At 51.8% G+C, this 22,981-nt stretch overlaps 1 protein-coding gene across 7 annotated transcripts in view; it reads left to right on the forward strand.

The window, feature by feature from the left end:
• The window catches only part of AQP7 (aquaporin 7), a 42,990-nt gene extending 20,338 nt beyond the window's left edge, over positions 1–22,652 (forward strand). Inside the window, exons 1-8 of one of the 7 annotated variants that reach the window (XM_004765335.3) lie at positions 6,626–6,747; positions 7,843–7,893; positions 11,817–11,925; positions 18,710–18,833; positions 19,365–19,502; positions 19,713–19,831; positions 20,035–20,252; positions 20,595–22,652. In XM_004765335.3, coding sequence (XP_004765392.1) covers positions 7,868–7,893; positions 11,817–11,925; positions 18,710–18,833; positions 19,365–19,502; positions 19,713–19,831; positions 20,035–20,252; positions 20,595–20,865 — 1,005 coding nt within the window. In that variant the 5' untranslated portion in view covers positions 6,626–6,747; positions 7,843–7,867 and the 3' untranslated portion in view covers positions 20,866–22,652. Of the gene's footprint in view, positions 1–6,625; positions 6,748–7,477; positions 7,497–7,717; positions 7,894–11,766; positions 11,926–18,709; positions 18,834–19,364; positions 19,503–19,712; positions 19,832–20,034; positions 20,253–20,594 lie in introns of those variants that run through there. The other 6 variants (XM_004765336.3, XM_013062933.2, XM_045087908.1 and 3 more) reach the window with 6 other exon arrangements.
• The last annotated feature ends 329 nt before the right edge of the window (positions 22,653–22,981 follow it).

A 22,981-nucleotide genomic window follows, 5' to 3' on the forward strand; every position in this document is an offset into this window, starting at 1 on the left:
CTAATTCCATGGGCTTGTTCATTTTGTTAGGTATGGCATTGTGACTATTTAAGAAAATGTTCATATATTTTGAAAATGAATATTGAAGAATGTAGGAGGAAAATAACATGGCTGGAGTTTGTTTTAAAATATTTCATAAAAAATGAGGCGCTTCGGGCACCTGGGTGGCTCAGGTCATGATTCCAGGGTCCTGGGATCGAGTCCGAGTCCCACGTCAGCCTCCCCGCTCAGTGAGGAGTCTGCTTCTCCCTCTCTCCCTCTGCCTGCCTCTCTGCCTACTTGTGATCTCTGTCTGTCAAATAAATAAATAAAATCTTTTAAAAAATAAAATATTTCCTAAAAGAGAAACTGATGAAACTAGAATGGACAGACTTGGGAGAAGTTTCGAGGAGGCTAGACTGAAGCTGGTGAAGGTAGACATGTTTATTAGATGAATGAAAAAAAAAACAAGAGAAGGATGTTAGAGCAGTGGGGTGACATGTGGGCAGGCGACAGGCCTGGGGAGATGGCAGCATTTGTGTGGTGGGAGAGGACACTGGGGACGTTTGGGGCTGACTTTTCCATTGGACACAGAAGGTGCTGTGCCTGCCAAGATATTCTATTTAAGGGCCCACAAAAATATGTTTTGTTTTAAAATTTAAAAAATGAACTCAGTTGAAGAAAAGGTTTTAATACACAACACTGATATATTTGTCTTTACAGCAATGTGTTTGTAAAATATAATTTTTATTTTATTTATTTATTTTTTTTTGTGGAGGAAGGGGCCCGAAAAGGCAAAGGTGACAAGGGCATGTAGGTCAGAATGTGGCCACAGGGTGGGAAAGAAACTGCCCAGAGATGGAATCTGAGGGAGGTGAGAAGCCTCTAAGTCTGCACTGTGGGGAGCACTCACCGTCCTGGGAGTCCTCCTCCTCCTTCTGTGCTCCATCCTTGCATCTCCCAAACAGAGATGCCTGAGGACATCCTCAAGCTGGGCTAAACACCAGGACACCTAGGTTTGAATCACTCTGGACCCTGGGCTGTGCTCAGAGCAGAAGACACTGTCTCTGCTTGTCCAGCCCAGTCTGGCCCAGCTTTCTCTCCGGGGACCAGGGTAGGGTTGGCAAGAACCTCCACTGACACTGGGAGATGCCTGGGAACTGGGAGGCCCCACCCCGCCTGGGGTCTCCGTGTTCCGCTGAGCCTTCCTGGTTGAGGCTCAGTGCCTATGGGTGCCTGTGCCCTAGGCCTTGCCCACATAGACTTATGCACAGGCTCTTTGCGCAACCACTGTATGCCCCAAAAGCTGTAAATTAAATCCCCCCTTCCCACACGCTAGCTCAGTCATTTTTAAAGCTACTTTCCTGCTGAAGGGGGGAGGCACCCTGTGGGCATTTCCTTAGGGTCTCTACCCTTGTTTGTCCTCAGTGGCACGTCTCTGTGTGGAAAGGCCTCGGATTTGGGCAAAGGTGAGGGAGGCAGGAGGTAACTTAGGTAGCAGCTGGCTTTAGCCTTCGGGAGGCAGGCAGGGAGGCTGCCCCCTCGGGAGTCCCTACTGTGAGTTGGGAGATAGGGAAGTCATCTCACATTGGAGCTGCCTGGCCTCTGGGCGTGGCTCCTTTCTCAGGCAGAGCAGGATAGTGGAGAGAGAGAGTTGCTTTCTCTGGGGGAACTGAGATGGGCTCCCTGCCACCCCGAGCCCCCTGTTCCAGGCCCCCAGCTCCTGACCAGATCAGATAGGGCACGTTCCTGCTGTGAGCTGCCTGCTGACTGGGACCTGGGCTGACGCAGGCAGGAAAATATTAACCCAGTGGAATGGGCACATGTAAATGTGCGCATGACTCCATGTGTTTGTGTGTGTGTGCGTGTGTACGTGTATACCCACAGAGGTTTTCACCTGCAAGGCCAGACACAGATATGTAGGTATACATACACACCTGTCCATTCACACTTATAGATGCTCACATACAGACATACACAAAAACACAAATGCTTCTCACACATGCAAATTCCCTCAGGATTATCCTCCAAATTCTGTCAGTTAGACTGCCTCCACTAACAGGCCCTCCCTGATAGCTCTAGCTCATACTGGGAAGTAGCAGGCCTGAGCTCTGTGCCTGGTTTCTGATGCTAAATTAGGCAACATGACATAGGCCTTAGAGTGGAACAGGATTGTTTTTGAATTCTGGTTCCTCATTTGTCCTTGGGCCAGTGGCTGTGCCTCCTGGTCCTATCTTCACTGGTCTCTATCCCTTCTGTCCTGGACACCCACGTATGACTCTGAAAAGGATGAGAGGCTGGGCTGAGGGAAGGGGAGTCTGGTCATTGGAGAAGGACAAGGTTACCTACTGTCCTGGGTCCTGCTTGTGCGCCTATCCCTCCCCAACCTAGCCCCTGGTTCTCCTAAGTCGGGGGCCCTGGCCTCCTAAAGCAGGGGACAGAGCCCTGATCTGGATGTTCTAGGTCTGGGTGATCTTGAGCAAGTTGTTACCTTGCTCTGAATCTCAGTTTCCCTATCTCAAGTGTTCGAAAGGTGACACTTACTTGGGTGAGACTTAAGGGCCCTTTCTTTTTTTCTTTCTGACTTCAAGTGATTTCAGAGAGACCAGGGTCCCTTGAAGAACGTGTGTTGTGTTCCCACGGCCATCCCCGCTCCTTCAGCCAGAGCATTTTCTTTCTTACTGATTGATACACAGGCTCCTAAGTTATACACCGTATTCGGTGGCTAAAAAGAGTCTGAAAAACCCCAAGTGTAAAACAATTTGGTTATTTTAAAAATAGAAATATATATAGTAATATATATATATATATATATATATATATATAAAATCTATAAGATTTTATTTATATATTTGACAGATAAAGAGCACAAATGCAGCTGCAGGCAGAGGGAGAGGAAGAAGCAGGCTGTCTGCTGAGCAGGGAGCCCAATGCAGGGCTCAATCTCAGGACTCTGGGATCATGACCTGGGCCAAAGGCAGATGCAGCGTGGACTGAGCTACCCACACACCCCTTAAACAATTTGACAGAAAGTAGTTTGTGTGATAAGTTAATCAAATAGAATATTGGTTGAAACAAATAATTAGCTGAAATGATTAGTTTTTTTACACAACACTTTGGTGGATATTTTGGGGAAAGTTCAGAGAAGTTTTAACATCTTTTGGCAGTTTTCTTTCCTTATTCTGATTTTTTTAAAAAGATTTTATTTATTTATTTGACAGACAGAGATCACAAGTAGGCAGAGAAGCAGGCAGAGAGAGAGAGAGAGAGAGAGAGAGAGAGAGAGAGGAAGCAGGCTCCCTGCTGAGCAGAGAGCCCGATGCGGGGCTCAATCCCAGGACCCTGGAATCATGACCTGAGCCGAAGGCAGAGGCTTTAACCCACTGAGCCACTCAGGCGCCCCACCTTATTCTGATTTTTAAAAACTTTTATTTGCATTTTCATTCCTAATTTTGGGTTTTGGCCTCTTGTGTCTGCCCCATGCTGTTCCTAATAGGGAGGAATTGGAAACATTTAAAATAGGGGACAGTTGTGTCCTGTATAGTCACATACAAGATATGGATATAGACCTATTAGCATGGAAAGATAGTCTCAATAATGTTAGAGAGGAAAAACGTCCTTTACAAAATAAGTTTCATTCTACTTATTATTGACCAAGTAGGGAGGGGATATGTGTACATATAAAAGGATTAGAAGGAAGGGGCGCCTGGGTGGCTCAGTGGGTTAAGCCACTGCCTTCGGCTCAGGTCATGATCTCAGGGTCCTGGGATCGAGTCCCGCATCGGGCTCTCTGCTCGGCAGGGAGCCTGTTTCCTCCTCTCTCTCTCTCTGCCTGCCTCTCTGCCTACTTGTGATCTCTCTCTCTGTCAAATAAATAAATAAAATCTTTAAAAAAAAAAAAAAAAAAAGATTAGAAGGAAATCTACCAAAATGTTAGTAATAGTTGTCACAGAGGGAAAATGGGTCTTTTAAGGTTCCTTTGGCTTGGCTTTTAGTTTAAAAAAGAATAAAATAAAAGGATCTGAGATTCTTTTTATTTGTTTTCTATTCAAAAAATTTCCACTCCAATAATAGACAATTATATCTGCTCGACTTGCTTGGCTATGTGTTCATAAGTATTTAAATTTTCAGTTAGGTTGAACATTAATGTCCCCAGTTACCAATTCACATTGTAAGATTTTTAGTGTAGTGAGTAAGAAACAGGAGGTGGAGAGGCACCTGGCTGGCTCAGTTGGTAGAGTATGCAACTCTTGCTTTTGGGGTTGAGTTTGAGCCCTATGTTAGTTAGGCTTAGAGCTTACTTAAAAAAAAAAAAAAAAGAAGAAGAAGAAGGTTGATGAGCATTGGGTTATTTCCAAATTTTCACTAGCAAAGGAAAAAAATGTATTGCAGACAAAATGAGAATAAGAAAACTAAATTTCTTCAAGAAGGACTAAATGCTGAGAGGTACATCAACGTTTGACAACTTGCCCTATAGCACACTAATATTACCACTTCTCTCTTTTTTTTTTTAAAGAGAGAGAGAGGAAGGGAAGCAGGCTCCCCGCTGAGCAGAGAGCCCGATGCGGGACTTGATCCCAGGACCCTGAGATCATGACCTGAGCCGAAGGCAGCGGCTTAACCCACTGAGCCACCCAGGTGCCCCACCACTTCATTTTCAACCCATTTATCATTTCCACTAAATTTTGTTTTTTTACTTACTGGGCCACTGTGCCTCCCTAAACCTTTTCTTGGACCCGGGTGGGAGGGACCACATATCCTCCCAGCCCATTTCTCAGGTGAGAAAACAGAGGCCCAAGGGCAGGACGGAGCCACTTCTCTAGCCCTCTGTGAGCCACTCACGGAATGGGTTAGGTTTTCTCACAACCCCTCCGGGGTTCAAATGACTTCAAATAACCACCAGCACCACTCCCACCCTCGCTCACCTTGGAGCCCTCAGCTTCCCTGTCATCTCTTCCAGATGATTCTTGCCTCCCTCCAGGCTGGCTTAGCTGCTGCCTATATTCCGTCCACCTTATCACGGCGTCTCCTATGTCACCTGCTGTTTACCCATCTCTCATAAGAGACAGACAGGACCGACTGTCTTCTCTACATCTGGGTCTCCCAGTACCTTGCCCAGTAAATGAGCCAAGGTCTCGATCCCTCACTAACCAACGTGGATCCTGAGTCCCTCCTTCACCAACTTGATATCCGCCCAATCCAAGTCCACCCAAGCACTGCCCTCATCCAAGACCCCAGCTTCACTTTTGACCCTTACCTTACTCTGACCCTGACAATACACACCAGAAAGGAATAAAGGCAGGTGTCAGGTGTCTCCTATGTCCAAAGGTTACATCTCTCCCTTCCTAAAAGAAGCAGTTACTATCCTGAGCCCACCTGAGTCTGCAGAGTGGAGTGAGGGGCAGAGCCTCAGTTGCGGGGGGGTGGGGAGGGGCAGCAGTGGAAGAGTTTGCTCCTTAAGGACAGCTTCTGACCGGGAAGCCCTCAGATTGCAGCCTGCCCCTGCCTCTCTCCCTGCAGAGTGACCTGCAGGGCAATTTGGGGTTGGGACATGGACAATGTGCGTTCAGACCTGGCTTGGTCTATTGGCACCCTCTAGAGGACAGTTCTGCTACCAGAGCTAGCTTTGGGCAACCCAATCCTATATGGCCGCCCCACCAGCCTCAGTGCTCCCGTACTTACTGCCCACTGCCCACCACTCCCCCTGGCAGGTCTCCTCACAGTCTGCAGACCAGCAGCCACTCCCTGTGTCTCAACCCAAGTCACCCGTTCAAACACCACATTGCCCCATCCTTGGAGGCCCAGTAATGCCCTGGCTCCAGAAGTCCACTCAGATGGCAGCTAATCCCCTAGCTTACTCCTGACCCCACCTTAGCCACTAAGTTTCTGCAGCTCTGCCCTGGGGCCCCATACTCTGGTCCAGCTTTGGCCCCTTCACAGAGGTGTTGCTTGCTGTTCCCAAGGGAGGCATTTTCCTGAAGATGGGGCATAGGTTTTCCCTTCCCCTGCTCAGATGGGGGTTCCCAAAGGAGGCGGCCCAGGCTTCTCTCTGCCAATAGACGAGGGACCCCAGAAGACCAGGCTTGGCTCTGTCTCCCTTTTCAGAGCAGGGTTTCTCTGCTAACGTGGCTTATGTGTCCTCCTTCCCCTGAGACGGGGAGGGGACAGAGTTTTCCTTTCCTTCTCCAGAATGGGGGTTTCCTGAGGACTGAACTAGGTTTCCTCCCTAACCCCTCCACCTGGCTGTTGATCTCCGGATCTTCCCATCTCCAGTTCCCATTCTGCACAGCTTTTCCCACAGCCAGGGGCTCCAGAGCCTCTGTGCCCTCCCTCAGGCCTGGGGCCCCGGGAGGACTTGCTCTGGCTTTGGGGTGGACACCCGGCTTGGAGGACAGGCCCTTCCTCTGGGACCCATCCTGAGCTCTACCTCTGACCTCACAAGGGCTGCCTCAGAACCTGGTCTCCGTGGCGCCGCTGGCAGGAGAGGGGATGCTATTTTAGGCAGTGTGTCTGGACTTGGCCCAAGTGGCACGGGCCAAACCCCTGCCCCACTGACCTCTCCCCTGGAGGAGCAGAGCAGAGCAGCACGTGGGGCCACCCCAAGGGGGGGCCGAGAGGCGGGCTCTAGGCTGGGGACACAGGGACAGTGGAGTCCCAGCCGGGGGTGCAGCCAGAGCCCGGGCCAGTCATGGAGGAACAAGACCAAGACCTCCTGTAACTGAGAAGCTGCCAGGGTGGATACTGAGGAACATAAGGCCTTTCAGTAGAGTGAGTTGGGTTCCAGGCAGAGCTGGAACAGGGGGCCTCCCCTTCGGCTCAAGCCTCAGTGCTACGTCCTGGGGGACCTATTGTTGGGGGGAGAGATGACCATGGGACTAGCTGGGGAAGGAACTCCAGGTGGGAGTTAAAAGCCAAAATGTTGGTTCTGGTTTAGTCCTGAGTTGCTGTGTGACATAGGCATGTCCCACGCTCTCTCTGGGCTCTAGTTTCCTTACCTGGAATTTGACTACTGGGGGGAACAGCAGTGCCGCAGAGGCCGGGAGGCTGTGTAGGGCTGGGGTGTCAGGAGACCGCTGGCCAAGGAAGGAGGAGAGCAGGCAGACCAGATCCTGGACCAAAGCCGAAGGCATGCAGATCAGAGAGATGGTTCGATTGCTGGCTTAGCTGGAGTGGTTTCTCCCCTGGGAGTTCCCTCCTGAAGAGCTGGGGCTGGGGGTTGCAGGGTCCTGCAGTCAGGACTAGGGATGTGACCTTTGTGCTACAGCTACAGGGAATCCGGCTAGAGAACCAGGGGACTTACAGAATGGGGAAACTCAAGGGTTACCTCTGTGTGGTCATTTGTGTGGACAATGGGAATACGCTGGGGAATATTCAGGAAAGGTAAGAGGGTGGACTTTGTTCTGAGGTGGCACCATGGACTAAATGAATTCTCAAGACTTCACTTGTGAGTGTGTGTGTGTACTCGAGGAAAAGGCCCTGGAAAATCAGAATTTAAGTCAGCAGCAAGAGGGCTTGAGGTTAGACTCAAGGCAGTAATACCCAGATATGTGAGGGTGGTACCACTGACGGGAGGCTGCGGGCATCTCCACTGTCCAAGCTGGCAACCTGGGGAGATCAGGAGGACCTGTGAAGGGCCTGGTCCAGGGGTCCCGAGGCCGGCGAGGGTGAGGGGGTGGGACTCCAGGGCCTTTCCCCATTGGCTGAAGCACAGCCACACCCCTCCTTGCCAGCTTGGCTGGTTGAGGGATTGGAACTGGCAGGACCTGTCCCTGTGTCTTCCCTCCTGGGCGGCTGAGGTCTGGTGAGAATGTGGGGCCAAATGCTGTGTCCCCTAGCCCTAATGACCTCTCTTTGGGTCTGCAGCATCTAAAAATCTCAAAGACGGAACATGGCTCACAGAGATAAGAAGAGGCGGTAAGTACCCTACTCACTGGTTTTCCTCTTCCTGTCTCTCACCCCCCACCCACCTGCACACCCCTACTCTCTGCCTCTCCCTCATGGCAGCTGACCCTCCCCAAACCCCCTCCTTCCCATTCCCCCTCTGGGTCAGGAGGCTTAGAAGAAGGGCCTCTCCTTCCTGGGTCCTAGGCTGGGCCCTGGGGTGACAGAAGGCTGAGAAAGAACTGGGTGAGGGCCAAGGAGTTGGTGAGTGGGTTCCGGCTGCCGTTATGTAGGCGGTGCTCAACAGAACTGAACTCACCGCTTCTCACCCTCACGGGCTCAAGTCTCTTTGGGGTACAATAAAAGCCAAGGTCCTTGCAACGGCCCAGGGCCTGCCCTTCTAGTCCTGGTTTCCTCTCTGACCTTCCCCCACGCTGTCCCTGCTGTCTCCCACTCCAGTCACACTGGCTTCTTTCCTTTCCCTCAGATATGCTCAGAATCCTTCAGTGACTTCCCCTCTGCCTGCAGTGCTCTTCCCTCACCTCCTCCTCTCTGTCACCTTCTCGATGAGGCTTTCCCCAACTGCTCTACTTAAAATCATACCCCACCCCATTTCCTTGCTCTATTTTTCTCCATAGGCCATCCTACCTCCTTCCTTCCTTTCTTTCTAATATTTTTTAAAAATGTATTTAGGAGAGAGGGACAGAGAGCACAAGTGGGCTGGAGGGAGGGGCAGAGGGAGAGGGAGAGGCGGGCTCTCAGCAGAGCACCGACACTGACACTGAATGTGGGATTCACCACCTGAGCCATAGGCAGCCGCTTAACCGCCTGAGCCACCCAGGCACTACCCCCAGAGTATGCTAATGTACTTATTACATTTCATCGCTGCCTGCCAGCTCTGTGTGAGCAGAGAGTTTTGTCTCTGCACTCCTGGACAGACAGAATGAATGGCTCCCCTTTGTGTTGGACTCTCTCTGGGGCCTTGGACACTGTTTCCAAAGCTCCACTGGCATCCCTTTGAAAACAGCCTCCATACCCCAAGCCCACTCCTCTTCCTGTGACCTCAGCTCAGCCCAGGATCCCTTCCTCCACTGCTCACGCCAGAAGTCAAGACCCTGCCCTTGACACTTCTGTCTCCCCATGCCTTATATCAGGTCTCATCTCCTAAAATGTCTAGACTGTGCTCACTCCCACCATTCTTTCCCCCTCGACCCTCCTCCCGCACAGGCACGTTAGGCCACCACCTGCCCACACTCTTCAGAAGTCTCTGCAGGCCTCACCTCCCACCCCTGGTCTCTCGGCTCTGATGGCGCTGCCGTTAACCATCAGGCCTACTAGATGAATGATCCAAGGGTGGAGACTCGGTTTGTACACGGACCGCTGGGGCCCGGCTGGCTTACAGGTGGTCGGTTAATTAGGTCATTAAATGAGCTGGGGAATAGGAGACTCCGTTAGCTGGCCAAGCTGCTAGATAAGTAGTTAGTTGAAGGGTTGGTTGGTGAGTTATTAGCTATTTAGCTCCTTCATAGGCAGGTACTTAGATAATGATCAGGTTGGCCATTAGCTTCGTGGCTTGTAGGCCGGTTCTTCTCATTCTGCACCCTTTCCTTGAGCTATCTCATCTCTGCCCAAGGATCAAATGACCACCTGTGATCTCCGGACGTGTGTCTGTAAATAAGACACTACCAGCTGCCTCCACATTACCGGCCATCTCCACCTAGATGTCCAGGAGGCTCTTCAAACTCCACACAGCCGGAGGGACTCCTCATGCCCTGCCTAAGCCTGCAGCTTATCTCCTCTGCTCGCTTGTCATTCTGCTGATGATCATTCTACACGTCCTGAGGACATCACTGGCTCTTCCCTCTCCATTTCCCTCTTCAGCCAAACACGAAGTGTGTCATTTTGACTGGCTTCTGGCCCTGAGGCTTTCTGCCGTCTGGCCTTATGCCCTCTCTGCCCACCTCACGCTACTTTCTCTCTCTCTCTCTTGCCAGCCCATCCTCGGGGAGTCCGTCTACCTGCTGTCTTAGCAGCAAGCCTCTGCCATGCCATTCCAAGGCCCAATTTCCCCTGACTCCCAGGATGCTCCTTCATGGGGCCAGCCTTCCACTCTCAGCCCTTTCCTCTTCCCTGGGTGACCCTCCCACGCCCCTCCTCGAGGTCGTTTGTTTTCTCCCTGCAATCCAGTGACACCTGCCTTTCGCCTGTGGCAACACTCCTCATGCTTTATAGTAATGACTTCATTGTTTTTCTTCTTGAGAGTTTTTCTTCCTGAGAGCAGGGGTCCTGACAATGTTTTCTATGATGGTGCTTGATTGTAGTAGGCATTTGATCAGTCTCTGGGTGAGTGGCTGGTTGATTTGTTGCTTACTGTGTCTCACCTGCTGTGTGGTGAGGAGGAAGGGGCGGCGGTTAGAAAGTTCTCTTGGTGTCCTTGGCTTCCTGCTCCGTACACCTCTCCACTACTTCCGTGGTACTTTCCCAGGACCATCTTCGGTACTTACCTGCCTCAAGCTACTCACAGTCCCTTCTTCAGAGCTGAGAAGCTGGTAACAGGGGCAAAGAGACCCCCCCTCCCGTGCCCCACCAAGATGCTGCGTGGGAGCTGGAGTTGGATGGACATTGGTAAATTGTCCCTTGACTCTATAGACCCCTCCATATGCTCAGCCCTTGGTTTGTTTTCCTGGGATAAGGACAGAGCAAGGACCCGGGTGGGTGAGATTAAACACAGGGTCTCAGCCAGGAAAATGGAAGGTGTTTTATTCATGCCTGATTTACGATTCTTACTCCCTTTACTAATTCTGTGCTGCTGTAGGGCTGGAGAAATCTCGGGAAGCCTGGGGTGCGGTGGGGGTGATGTTGTTATCCCAGGAGGAGGAGGCAGTAGAGGGGCTGGGGTCAGCTTCAGGCATTCATTAGGAGCCGGGTCACCAGTCTGACAAGCACTAAGGCCACACTTAGAGGGCTCTGTAGCCCCTCCTCCTCCTCCTCTTTAGCCTCCAGACCTCATCTCCTTCCCCAAACCAGAACTCTCTACCCCACCCCCAACAGATGATGGGACCTGTAACTCATTTTTTGGTCTAGCTCTTCATCCAACCATGCATTTATTAAACAAATATTTGTCAAGCATATACCATGTGCCAGGCCCTGTAGGAGATTCTGGGGATCTAGTGGAGAGTACAACAGATAAATTCCCCAGTTTTTATTCAGTGGACAATATCTATTGCACACCTGCTCTGTATTTGGCCCTGTGCTGGGCAGGTGAGCATACAACAGAAGGGAAGACCCAGTCCCTCCTTGCCTCCCTCCCTCTCTCATTTGTTCATTCCTTCATTCGCGCACAGAAGTCTGTTTGTGTCAACCTGGTTGCCGAGCCTGCTGTACTTCGCAGATACTTTCCCCTCTGGCAGAACCTGATGCAAGTTTCAGGCCTCAGTGTTTAAGGAGCCCTGAGCGGACTCTGCCACACCCTGTGTCTGCCAAGTGCCTCGCTATTAACAAGTCCTGCCTGATGCCTGGCCTGTGTTCTCAAAGCTTTGGCTCCTGCAGACAGGCAGGCAGACAGACTGACGGGCAGCTGAGCCCTCTCTTCTGCCTGTCCTCTCCGATCTGCTTCTCCTCTGGGACTCACTGGCACCGCAGATGGCACTTTTCGGCTCCCCATTACCTTCTCTGCAGAATGACCTCTTTAGTGCACCCTTCCCACTGGTCCAGTCCCCTCCAGAAAGAAGGGACCTAGCCTGGCCATCTAGCACCAGTCCCTCTCCACACTCCTGTGCCTCTCAGTCGTCTCTCATCCCAGCTCTACCAGCTGCCCTGGGCAAGAGGAGGTGTGTGTGGGTAACCTCTGGGTTACCCATTAACTCAGCCATGACCTAAAGGGCCGATGGCAGCAAGTACACTCGAGTCTCTTTCCTGCCCATGGGCTTGGGCTGCTGCTCCATGTCCACCTGCAGCTCCAAGATGGTCTCATCGCCCACGGTAATCACAAGGATGCAAGCAATCATGCAGAAGGAGATGGTGCGAGAGTTCCTGGCCGAGTTCATGAGCACGTATGTCATGATGGTGAGTGGGTAGGTGGCATGGGCTGGGTGGGTTCTGAGGGAGGGAAAGGAACCTCAGGACCTCAGGAGGGTGGGGCTCGGTGAAAGCAATCCATGACCCCCTCCCCACCGCTGACCCCTGGGTCACATTATCCCTTCTCCAGCCTTGGAGCTGGGCTCCTCAAGGAGAAGCATGAGAAAGTAAAGAGAGAGCTCTCTTTTCCTGGCTGTCTTTTTGGGAAAGAAAGAGATCATAGTATGTGGGGAAAGAACAAAACCATGGGCTGGGGTGCAGGTGTCAGGGGGCATGGTTGGAACTGGAGAGAAGGGAAACTAAGAGTATAGAGATTAGAGAGAAGTGTCATTGAGCACCATGCTTTGAGAATCCTGAGAGCCATGAAGAGGTGTGGAAGGTTTTCAAGCTGGGGAGTGATGTGTTCACATTTGGATTTTAGAAGGTGTCTGGGATGCAGTGAGCCTTAGCAGAGCTGGCAGAACTGATGGGAGGAAAAGCAGTTAGGAGGCTGTTGACCTAGGATAGAGAGAGGGTGATGACTGGTCCAGGGATGGAGGAGAAAGCACACAGTTGAGGGAGCTGTGGAGGAACCAAGACTTTGCAAGCAGCAGATGAGGGTAAGTGCTGAGGAGGCCACTCTGGAGCCCAGGGCCCACTTCAGGGTGAGAAGCAAGGTCAGTTTGGGTGTGCTCAGGTGACGTGCCAGGTGTCTGGGAGCTTGGATATAGAGGTCTGGGAGCTCAAGAGAGGGACCTGGACTGCAAGTAAGGCGTTAGAGCTCATCAGAATATGGATGGTGGTTATAAAAGTGTCCGGTGAGAGTTCACAGAAAGAGAAAAATAAGTTGAGGACAGAACCTTAAAGAGGAGTGGCCAGAAAAGTGGGAGGAGAAGGGGGTGTTGCTATAGAAAGGAGGGTCCCACAGGAGGGCGTGGTCAGCAGAGGGGGGCTGCAGACAGGCCAGAGAAAGTGGCTGCTGGCAAGGGACTATAGGGATTAGCAACATGGAGGTCACCGGGGACCTCGACAAGGGCTCTTTTACTGGCTGATGGGGCAGAAACCAGACTGCAGGTGGGATGCGAGGTTTCTTAGAAACCCCCCCTCTCGCCACCTACAGCAGTCCGCCTCTGCCCTGAAGCTGTAGCCATCCCTGTCTGAATCTCATGGAGGCCCCAAGTCCATGAAAAGAAGGGGCAGCTCTGGGAAGGAAAGCCAACATGGAAGTGGGGGTGAGAGAGTACGAGAGCGCCCGAGTGCATGTGGTTATGTGTGTGCACAGGAGGAAGTATTACCGGTAGTATGTGTGTGAGAGTGCATCGAGCCACAGTGTAGGAGACACTGGACGTAAGAATCCTGATTCTGCCACTGAGTCACCAGCTGGACCTGAGCTGGTCTCTCCGCGGCTGAGTCTGTCTTCTCGTTTTTTATTTTTTATTTTGTAAAGATCTTATGTATTTCTCTGTCTATTTGAGAGAGAGAGAGAGAGCGCATGAGCAGGGTGCAGGGGCAGAGGGGGAGGGAGAGAGAATCTCTCAAGCAGACTCCACCCCAGAGCTGGAGCCTGATGCGGGGCTCGACACCATGACCCTGAGATCATGATCTGAGCTGAAAGCAAGAGTCAGATGCTCAACTGTCTAAGCCATCCAGGCGTCCCTGTCCTGTCAGTTATTAAGCATATTGTTGAATCAGACCTTCATGGGCTGTGGAGCTGTTTGAGTCCTGCTGTCTTCTCAATGTGTGATCTTTTGCAAGTGTCTTGACTCTTTAAAACTTCAGCTTCCTCGTCAGTAAACGTGACACTAACATCAAGCTGGCAGACACCCAGTACACATGCAGGACATATGTGCTGGTCTCTGTCATGACACGTGCTCTCAACTGCCCTCCCCTCCCTGCCTCCTGTGCTTTTCCCTTTCCCCATGACTTGCCTTCCTGTTTTGACTCCTGAGCAGTGAGGACAGTAACTGGATGGTGTCCAGCCTTAATCCAGGGCAAAGTCATTCATTTATGACAAGACATTCCAGCCTCGTGAGGGCTGTTAAACCTTGGAACCATGGAGGTGAGAGGGCACCTCCTCAGAGAGCTCTTAGGGGAAGCCGGCACCACTTCCATGCACTGATGCCTTCCCATGTCCCTGTTTCTCTTCCTTTTTTTGAGATTATTATTGAGCTGTATGCCAGGCGCGATGATGCCCAGCCCCTTACATGTAGTATCTTCTCAAATCCGCACAGCAAAGCGTTGTGCTCTTCCTACGAGGGAGGTTCTTTCATTATCCCCATTTCACAGGTGGGGAAACTGAGCCTCCGTGAGACTAAGTTATTTGTCCAACGTCACATTTTAAGTTAAGATCAAATCCAGTCCAACCTAATATCACAGCCTTGACCCTTAGTTTCTATACTCTCTATCCCTTAGCTTAACTGTGGCAGGATTTACAACACTCTGGCTTGTTTATTCTCCCCCAGCGGAGGTAAGGCCCTTACTTTCAGGCTTTTGGTAGTCTCTGGGCCTCAATTTCCCCATCTGTAGAACAGGAGCAGAAACATTTGCCAGGCAGATCTGCTGTGAGGATGGAAGGGGAATAACACTTACAAAAGAACTCTGAGGTTTAAGCTCATATAGGACATTGCGTTGTTGTTCGCAGTTGTTGGGCCTGTGCCGAGAAGTGGGGGCTTTTTTGGTTATAGGAAGCTCAATGAGTCATCAGGGCAAAGGTTTTGCCAGAAAAACTGGTGTGACCTTGGGCCGCATTTACTGCAGCCAGGATGAGGGAAGTGGACTGTTCTTCCGGAGCCTCCCAGAGTGCTGTGCTCAGGACCGGCCTTATGGCGATGGGGACTGGAATGGGCTGGGCCACATCCACCCACCACGGAGAGGAGGAGCTGGGCCATTAGGGCCCTGGAAAAGCAGTTGTCGACAGGAAACTGAGAGGGAGGAGTTGCCAATGTACACGCCATGGGGACCAGACAGTGAAGTCAGAGTGGTGGGGACTGTGGCAAGCGGTGGAGTGCCGGCCTGCGCAAAGGCATCTCTGCCACTAGCCCAGCAGACTGTCACCACACAGGGCAGGACGCAGGCTAGCGTTGCCTGGGCTTCTGATTTTTCAAGAGAGCCTGAAACTCTCTCTTTGGTGGTCAAAACCAAGGTACCCAAACAAAACCTTTGTTCTGGATAGACTGGCCCATGGGCTGCCAGTTGGCAACCTTGACACAGGAGATCATGTGGGGTTTAGTGACTCATTCATTATTTTTAGCAAATGGTTTTGCCCTCCTGCTTGGAAGTGTGGACCCTCGGTCTTCAGACCCTCCATGTGTGCTCCAGCCTCCGCACCTCCTGTCAGCCCGTCCTGGCCTCACACCCTACGCCCTGCCCCATCTGTTCCTGTCCTCTCCTGCCTCATCCTACCCTTGGCCTAAGTTTTCCTGCGTCTGGGCTCCCCTGCACCTGTCCTAGAGCCCTTGGGGGACCTACGTGGCCCTGCTCAACTCTCTCTCCCCTACCCTATGCAGGCAATTCCTCTTATTCTCGGGTTTTCCCAGAGCTGCTCTGTACTCTGCTCCCCTGCCTTTTTAAAATCAGCAAATGGCTGGATTGCTAGCTTGACAGAGAAGACCATCAGGCAGGCTTCCTGCGTCTGGCTCCTCACCCACCTGTCCCTGCAGCACCAGGCTCCACTTACCTGCACATCCACATATCCCCTCCTTGGCGAGGGCGGGGTTCCTCCTTCATGGAGGACCCCCCACTCCGGTACGAGTCCCAGCCTCCAGTCCACTCAGGTACTTTGTTTCATCCTGAGGCAGAGCCTCTCCTTCTCCCAGCCTTGCCACACTGAAGTCTCTCTACTTAAACCGGCACAACACCAAACATTCCTCCCTTCCCCTGTGAGTCCCTTCAATGATCATGCTCTCCCTCCCTCCCTCCTCAGGCAGGTTCTCAAAGAGATGACTGCACTGGTACCTTCAGCTCTTCTTCACCACCTACTTACCTCTCAATTTCTGGGACCGGGTTTCTGTTCCCATGGCCTGATGATGCCGTGCTGAGCACATTACGAAGGCCTGCCGGATTGTCACATCCAGAGGGATGCTTTTCAGGCCTTCATGCACTTGACCTGGAGGCTGCATGTGGCCTTGGGGACCACACCCTCCTGGGAAGCTCTGCTGCTCTCTCATGTCCAGGGCACGTTCTCCCTTTGTTCCTCTTCCATTTCAACACCTGCTCCATCTGGGGTTTCTGACGCCAACCTACATGGGGCAGCCCACAGTCAACCATCCTCTTACCTTCATCCTCCCTGAAGGCTCAGCTAGAGCTCCCATGTCCACAATTCTCTAGGCTTTCTTTTTCGAAATGTAATTAAATTCGAATTGTAATTAAAATTTTTCTAGTCCCCACATTAAAGAGGTAAAAAGCAACAGGTGAAATTAATTCAAAAAATTATTGCATTTAATCCATATAGCCAAAATATTATTACCAGTTCAACATGTAATCAATATAAAATTATTAATAAGATATTCTACATTCTCTTTCTCCTACTAAGTCTTTGAAATCTGGCATGTACTTTATTTACACTTAGCGTGGGTCTCAATTTGGACTGGCCACATTTCAAGTACTTACAAGCTGCGTGTAGCTAGTGGCCATCATATTGGAGGATGAATCTAGACTTCCATTTCCAGCAGCCTTGATATCTATAGGTCCCTCAGAGACAGCGTATCGAAAGCACAGGGAATTTTCAAAGGAGGTGCTTTCCAGGTGTGGCTTTAGAGTAACGAGTTTTCAGAATCTGGCATCTGGAACTCCAGACAGAGGGAACAGCACATGCAAAACCACAGAATCATTCAAAAACAAGGCACGCAGGGAGCAGTGTGGTGGTTTGGTGTGAGGCTGTTTGGCGCAGCCGACTGCCTAGATTCGAATCCTGGCTCACCCCGTGCGGGTTGTGTGCTTTGGACAAGCCGCTCAGCTTCTCTAGGACTTGGTTAACAATCTGTCAAATGGGGAGAAGAAGAGCACGTAACCCACAAGCTGGTGTGGTGTGAGGGTTAAAGGAGGTGATAGATACAACTTGCTTACAAGTGCCTCACACACAGTAAGTGATCAAGAAGTGGTGATTATGGTTTAGTAGTAATACTGTTGCTGAACATAGAGAACACTGGAGCAGATCGGAAACTGAGAGGCAGAAGGGATAAGATTATACAGGGTCTTAAATGGTGCCCTACTGAGTTTGGACTTTATCCTAGAAATGGAGGGGAGCCAGTAAATGTTTGAACAAGGGCAGACACGATCAAATTTTTCTGCTAGAAAGGTCACTCTGGCTAAAAGGAGGAGGCTGGGTGAGATCTGGATAGAATGAAGGCAGAGCTGACTGGTGTGGGGGATGAGGGGGAGGAAGCTCTCACCTGTGACTTCTGAGTTTCTGGCTTGGCCGACTGGGATGGGGAACATAGGATGAGGATCACATTTTCTGGGAGATGGTGAGCTTTCAATATAGAACCTTTGAAAAACCCATAGACGCCTTTGAAAAACCCAGGGTCCCAGCAGGTATTTGAAGATAGGGATTTAGCTCCTAGGTGGAGGTTTTGGGCATTTTAGTGCATCAGGCATATCTGAAGCCATAGACGTGGTAAGAAGGCCCAGGAAGAGTGACGAGAGAGACAGGAAAGGGGTCAAGGATGGAGCTCTGGAGTCATCCATATTCATGAGGCAGATGAAGGAAGAAGAATGTGGGAAGGAACTGCAGAGAGGGAGGCTGCCGAGGTAAGAGAAAACTGGAGGAGACAGAGATGTCATGGAGGCCAAAGAGGGACTTTCCAGAAGCCCAGAGTGGTTAAGAAGGTCAAAGTTAGCAAAATCAAGTAAGACAATGTCCAGGAGACTGGAGCCCTTGGGGAGACTTTTGGTGTCTGTGACATGTGGAAGCCGGAGCCAGATTGAAGAGGGAGAGCTTTAAGGAAGGGATCAAGGAGCCAGCCAGTGTGTCTTTCCTAGACCCTAGATCACACAGGGAGGGGGTGTCCAGGGGTCCATGGCAGGAAGGAAGAGACCCGAGCCTCTGGGAGCTGTCAAGGGGAGGGTGGAAGATACAGGAAAGAGGGAAGTGACTGGAGAGGGATAGAGAAGCTGGGCACAGGACCAGAGCTAAAGGGGAAGGCAGATATAGAGTCCAGTAGGAGCTGCAGGAGGTTAAGTGAGGGCCTAGCTTCAGGCCTCTAATCTCCCTGTGAAGGGGATCAGTGGGGTTTATTTTCTGAGGCGATCCAACAGTTAACGATGGGCAAGGGCAAGAAGTTCAGAAATGACACCCAAGGGCATTGGAAATGTTGCTGAAGGCAAAGGAGGCCCCTGGCTCCCGGGGCCACTATGTGTGTAGGGGCTGGGGTTCTGGCACAGTCCAGGCCAGAAGTTTGAAGATCCCTTGAAGAAACTTCCTACAGGTTAGGTTGAAGTATAAGATACTCTGAGGGGTTCTATCCACACCGGCCATGCCCTCCTTGAAGCCCTACCCCTACCGTGAACATCAGGTGGGCTTGGGGTCTAGGGGCCTGGATGTGTCCTTAAGAGCCCCTCACACTGCCACTTTTCCTCCCAGCTCCTTGTACAGCCCCACTCAGCTCTCGCTGGTAGCATCGTCAAGGAAAGTCAGGGAGGAAAATTTCTGGAGGAAGAGGGCATGACAGTGGGTCTCCAGCAGCAACACATGGTGGCCTGGGGCATAGGGTTGAGGAACCCAGTCTGAGCCCAAGTCCTCCTGTGAGGTTGGGGCTTCTGTGCAGGTGATCCCCTCAGAGGCCCTTCCTTGCAGGTGTTTGGCCTTGGCTCCGTGGCCCATATGGTTCTAGGAGGTAAACTTGGGAGCTTCCTCGGTGTCAACTTGGGTTTTGGCTTCGGAGTCACCATGGGAGTGCACATGGCAGGGAACATCTCTGGTGAGTGATGCCGGGGCCCCATCTCATCAGCAAGGCCAGGTGTCCTCTGCAGGCTCTGCCTGCCTACCTCCAGGCAGCCCCTTCTCTTAAGTCCACCCAAACCCAATACTCACTGGCCTGGGGGGAGGGAGAACACCCTGAACCCCTTTCTTCTGACCCTCTCTGCCCAGAATCTAGAATCTTCATAAGCATCCCCAGGCCCCACATTTTTACTAGCTGGGTCAACTTAGGCAAGTTATTTAACTTCTGTCTCTTACTTTCCTTAATGGTGAAATGGGGATGGTAGTCCTTGCCTCGTGGGGTCTTTGTGAGGATTAAATGAATCCACTCCATAAACACTAGCTGTTATTATTATTATTAGGCTAAGCAGGGAGCCTGATGCAGGGCTCAATCCCAGGACCCCAGGATCATGACCTGAGCAAAAGCAGACGCTTCACCGACTGAGCCACCCAGGCGCCCTGCTCTCATATTGTGCGTTATTTTTGTTTGTCTCTGTTCTCACACCTCTGACACTTCTGCCCCTCCCTGCAGGGGCCCACATGAATGCAGCCTTGACCTTCACCAACTGTGCACTAGGCCGCATGTCATGGAAGAAGTTTCCTGTGTACATCCTGGGTCAGTTTCTGGGTTCCTTCCTGGCTGCTGCCACCATCTACTGCCTCTTCTACAGTGAGTGTCCTGCCCTGGGTGGTTCATCTCTGGCCTCAGCCTCGTCCTCTGAAACATGGGCAGATCCAACCCCAGTGTCCTCGTCTGTGAAAACATCTGGGAGAGAAAGCCTTGGAGGAGCTCCCCACCCCTGGATCCTACAGCCTTAATCCTGGGACTCCAGTGGGGTTTAGCTGGTGGCAGGTTGACACTCAGTCTGTGTCTCCACAGCAGCCATTATCGAATTTTCGGGCGGACGTCTGACAGTGACTGGCCCCAAAGCCACCGCTAGCATTTTTGCCACCTACCTTCCTGACCACTCAACGCTGTGGAGGGGCTTCCTGGATGAGGTCAGTGGCCCCGCGTGGATTCCCCTCCTCCAGCCCCCCCCCCCCCCCCCCCCCCCCCCGCACACCTAGCAGGCAGCCCTCACAGGAGAAAGGACAAGAACTCTGGTTGTGCTCTCTGCTTGTGGGTTGGGGCTGGGGGCACTGCTGAAGCTCTGTGGTTTGGCTAAGGGCCCGGGGGGGCTCCCACGGTGTCTGCTCCCCAGGTGCTGGTGACAGGTTTGCTCCAGCTATGTCTCTTCGCCATCACGGACAAGGAGAACAACCCAGCACTGCAAGGGACACAGGCCCTGGTGATCGGCATCCTCGTTGTTGTCATTGGCATATCCCTGGGCATGAATACAGGATATGCCATGAACCCATCCCGGGACCTGCCCCCCCGCTTCTTCACTTACATTGCTGGCTGGGGTATACAGGTCTTCAGGTACTTCCCTGCCTAGTCCACTCCTGCACGGTTTCTTGTGGGCACCCTGCATGCAGGGGGGTTGGGGTGATGTGAGGAGCAGCTCGGGAGAGTCCTGTCCAGCTCCCGGGTGGCCTGGGGAGACAGGTGTGGGACCCCATTTCCCCCAGATGAGCACCAACGCAGATCCTGCTCTTAGACTGAATGTCAGTCCTGCCCCAGGACAGGCTCAGAGGCAACTCTAAGGCTAGAACGGGGGTCACTCCTCGACTCTCAGGCCCTACTCTCTGTCTCAGCCTGAGTGGACATGGGCACTATGCTGGGGATCAGTGCCTTCAGCAGGCCTCTGCCTCTTGCCTGCAGGGCCCGGGACTGGTGGTGGGTGCCGGTGGTGGCACCGTTCCTAGGTGCCTACTTAGGTGGAATCATCTACTTGGTCTTCATTGGCTCCACCATCACACGGAGGCCCCACATATTGGAGGACTCCATGATGTCTGAAGACCGCAGAATACCTGTGTTGCCCAAGACCATGCCAAACCCAGCCACGACCTCTCCCCTCACCCCTGTCTCTGTGTCTCCCACAGTCCGAACTGTTGCCCCCTTGAGTGACCCCATCCTCCTGGAGCAATTCTAAGAAAGATTATTTGTGACCCTATCCCCCCACTCCAATAAAGAAAGCCTTGTCCAACACAGCGGCACCCCCACTTCCTGGGTGCCTCCTGTGGTTGGGCTTCCCTACTGGATTCTTCCAGGAACTCCAGGGTTATGCAGTAGCCCAAGGCTGGAGCACAGAGCTGAGGGGTCTCTAACTCCTCCCAGCTTTGGGAACTGGGGTGGAATGGGGGAAGACCTGACCTATGGCCTCAGTAGGAACAGGAGATTAAAGGATGCCAGACACAAAATGGTGGACTTCGAGGCATAGGGTAGGGGAGGGATGGTTTTGGGGAAAGGACAACAGCTAGCTGGAGGTAAGCTCTGGGGATACTTTGAGCTTCCCTGGGATAGGACTCTAGTCTCCCTCAGTTCTGGCTAGTCCTAGACCAGACAAAGCGAGGCCCAAGCATGTAGATTAGAGTTTCTCAACCCTTTTTTTTTTTTTTCATTATTGCTCCCCTCAGAAGCCTTTTAGACATTTTCTTTCTTAATCACATGGCATTTTAATACCACAGATATACTATATGTGTTTAAGTATTGTATATATACATATATGTGCTTTATACAAAAGAGAGTAAGATTTTTCCATCTTTCTCTTCCAAGAATCAGTGTTCTTACCTTTGGAGGAAAAACCACCGCCCACCTTGAAAAGGTCTAATGTAGACTGAAAGTAGGTGAAGGGTTTGTTTCTTCTTTTTGCTACCAGTGCCAGAGCTCTCCCACACTAAGTCTTTCCGGAGTCAGAAGGAAGATGCAGAGAAGGAAGTTCTTCCAAAAGATGCAGGACAGGAAATGGCTTCATGGGGTTCAGGGGACAGGCACAGAGGCTTGGGGGGGAGGTGGCAGCCAGCATCCCCACCCACTCTGGGATCAAACAGGAATTACCCTGCTTTCTGGGACTCAGAAAGCATCACCCATGGTTCCTGTCATTGTCCATTTAGCCTTTCAACAATTCCTAAGAACCTCCTGTGTGCAGGCCCTGCCTGGGCACTGGAGATGTTGAAGTGGATGAGGCTGAGCCTCTGCCTTCGAGGATCACAGTCTGATGAGGATGGGTAATCATGAGGAAGGAGCTAAGTGGCAGAGAGGGGGCTGTGGGGCTCAGAGGGGGCTCACCATCCAGCTGTGGGGCGGGGGCAAGGGATGGCTTCCCAGAGGAGGAGGCAGAGCCAAGTGGAGGACAAGTGTTGTCCTTTCTGGGGTTGGTTGCTGCACTTTGCAGTTTGAGGAGAGGGAGGCGAGGAGGCTGGGCTTTCTTCGGGAGTTGGGGACATGGTGAGATGAGATTTAGCAAGCCCGCCTGAGCTGCAGTGTGCAAGCTGCTGGGAAAGGGGAGACTGGAGCTTGCGAGGGAGTGCGGTGAGAGGCAATAATCCAGGAGGAGCAGCAGATGGGAGAAAGGGGATTCACCAGATACGGAGGAGGTAAAGCCCACAGGACTTGGGCTCAGATTGTGAGGAGTGGGCAAGGATGCGGTGGGGATCAGGCTGACTTCAGTTTTTGGCTTGGGCCTGGGGCACTGGAGATGTGCCACCTGAGTGTTCATGGGAGACAAACTGATTTGGAGAGGAAGACAAGTTACATCGTGGGCATGTTGAGTTTGAGTTGCCTGTGGGACTTGGGGGTAAGAGGTATGTATCTTGAACAAGTTATTCCACCTCTCTGGGCTTCTGTTTTCTCATTTGTAAAAGGGATCGCGTATTACCTACCATTTGTGAATGGTATATGTGACTATTCAATGAAATAAAATGTGTACTATGCTGAGAACAGTGCTTGGCTCAGAATAAGTGCACAATAAACAATTATGCCTTTTATGTGGTCTGAAGATCAGAAGAGAGTTGAAGATGGCGACTGAGGAAGTCATGGTTGTGTGGATACCACGGGGGCCATGGGAGAGTGAAAGAAGGGTCAGTGAACCGTCCTGGGAGCATGGCTGGGAGGTGGCTGGGAGGTGTGGAGTGCGCACCTGACTGAGGAGCGCGCAAGGTGGGTGATCACCGGGCCCTGCAATCAAAGACAAATGTCCATCAGGAGGGGAGCAGGTACTTACATTGCTGTATAGTCACGGACAACAGGACATGATATATCGGTGAAAA

The sequence above is a fragment of the Mustela putorius genome, unplaced genomic scaffold (assembly GCF_011764305.1).
Source record: "Mustela putorius furo isolate JIRA1106 unplaced genomic scaffold, ASM1176430v1.1 tig00001584_pilon_pilon_pilon, whole genome shotgun sequence".
NCBI lineage: Eukaryota > Metazoa > Chordata > Mammalia > Carnivora > Mustelidae > Mustela > Mustela putorius.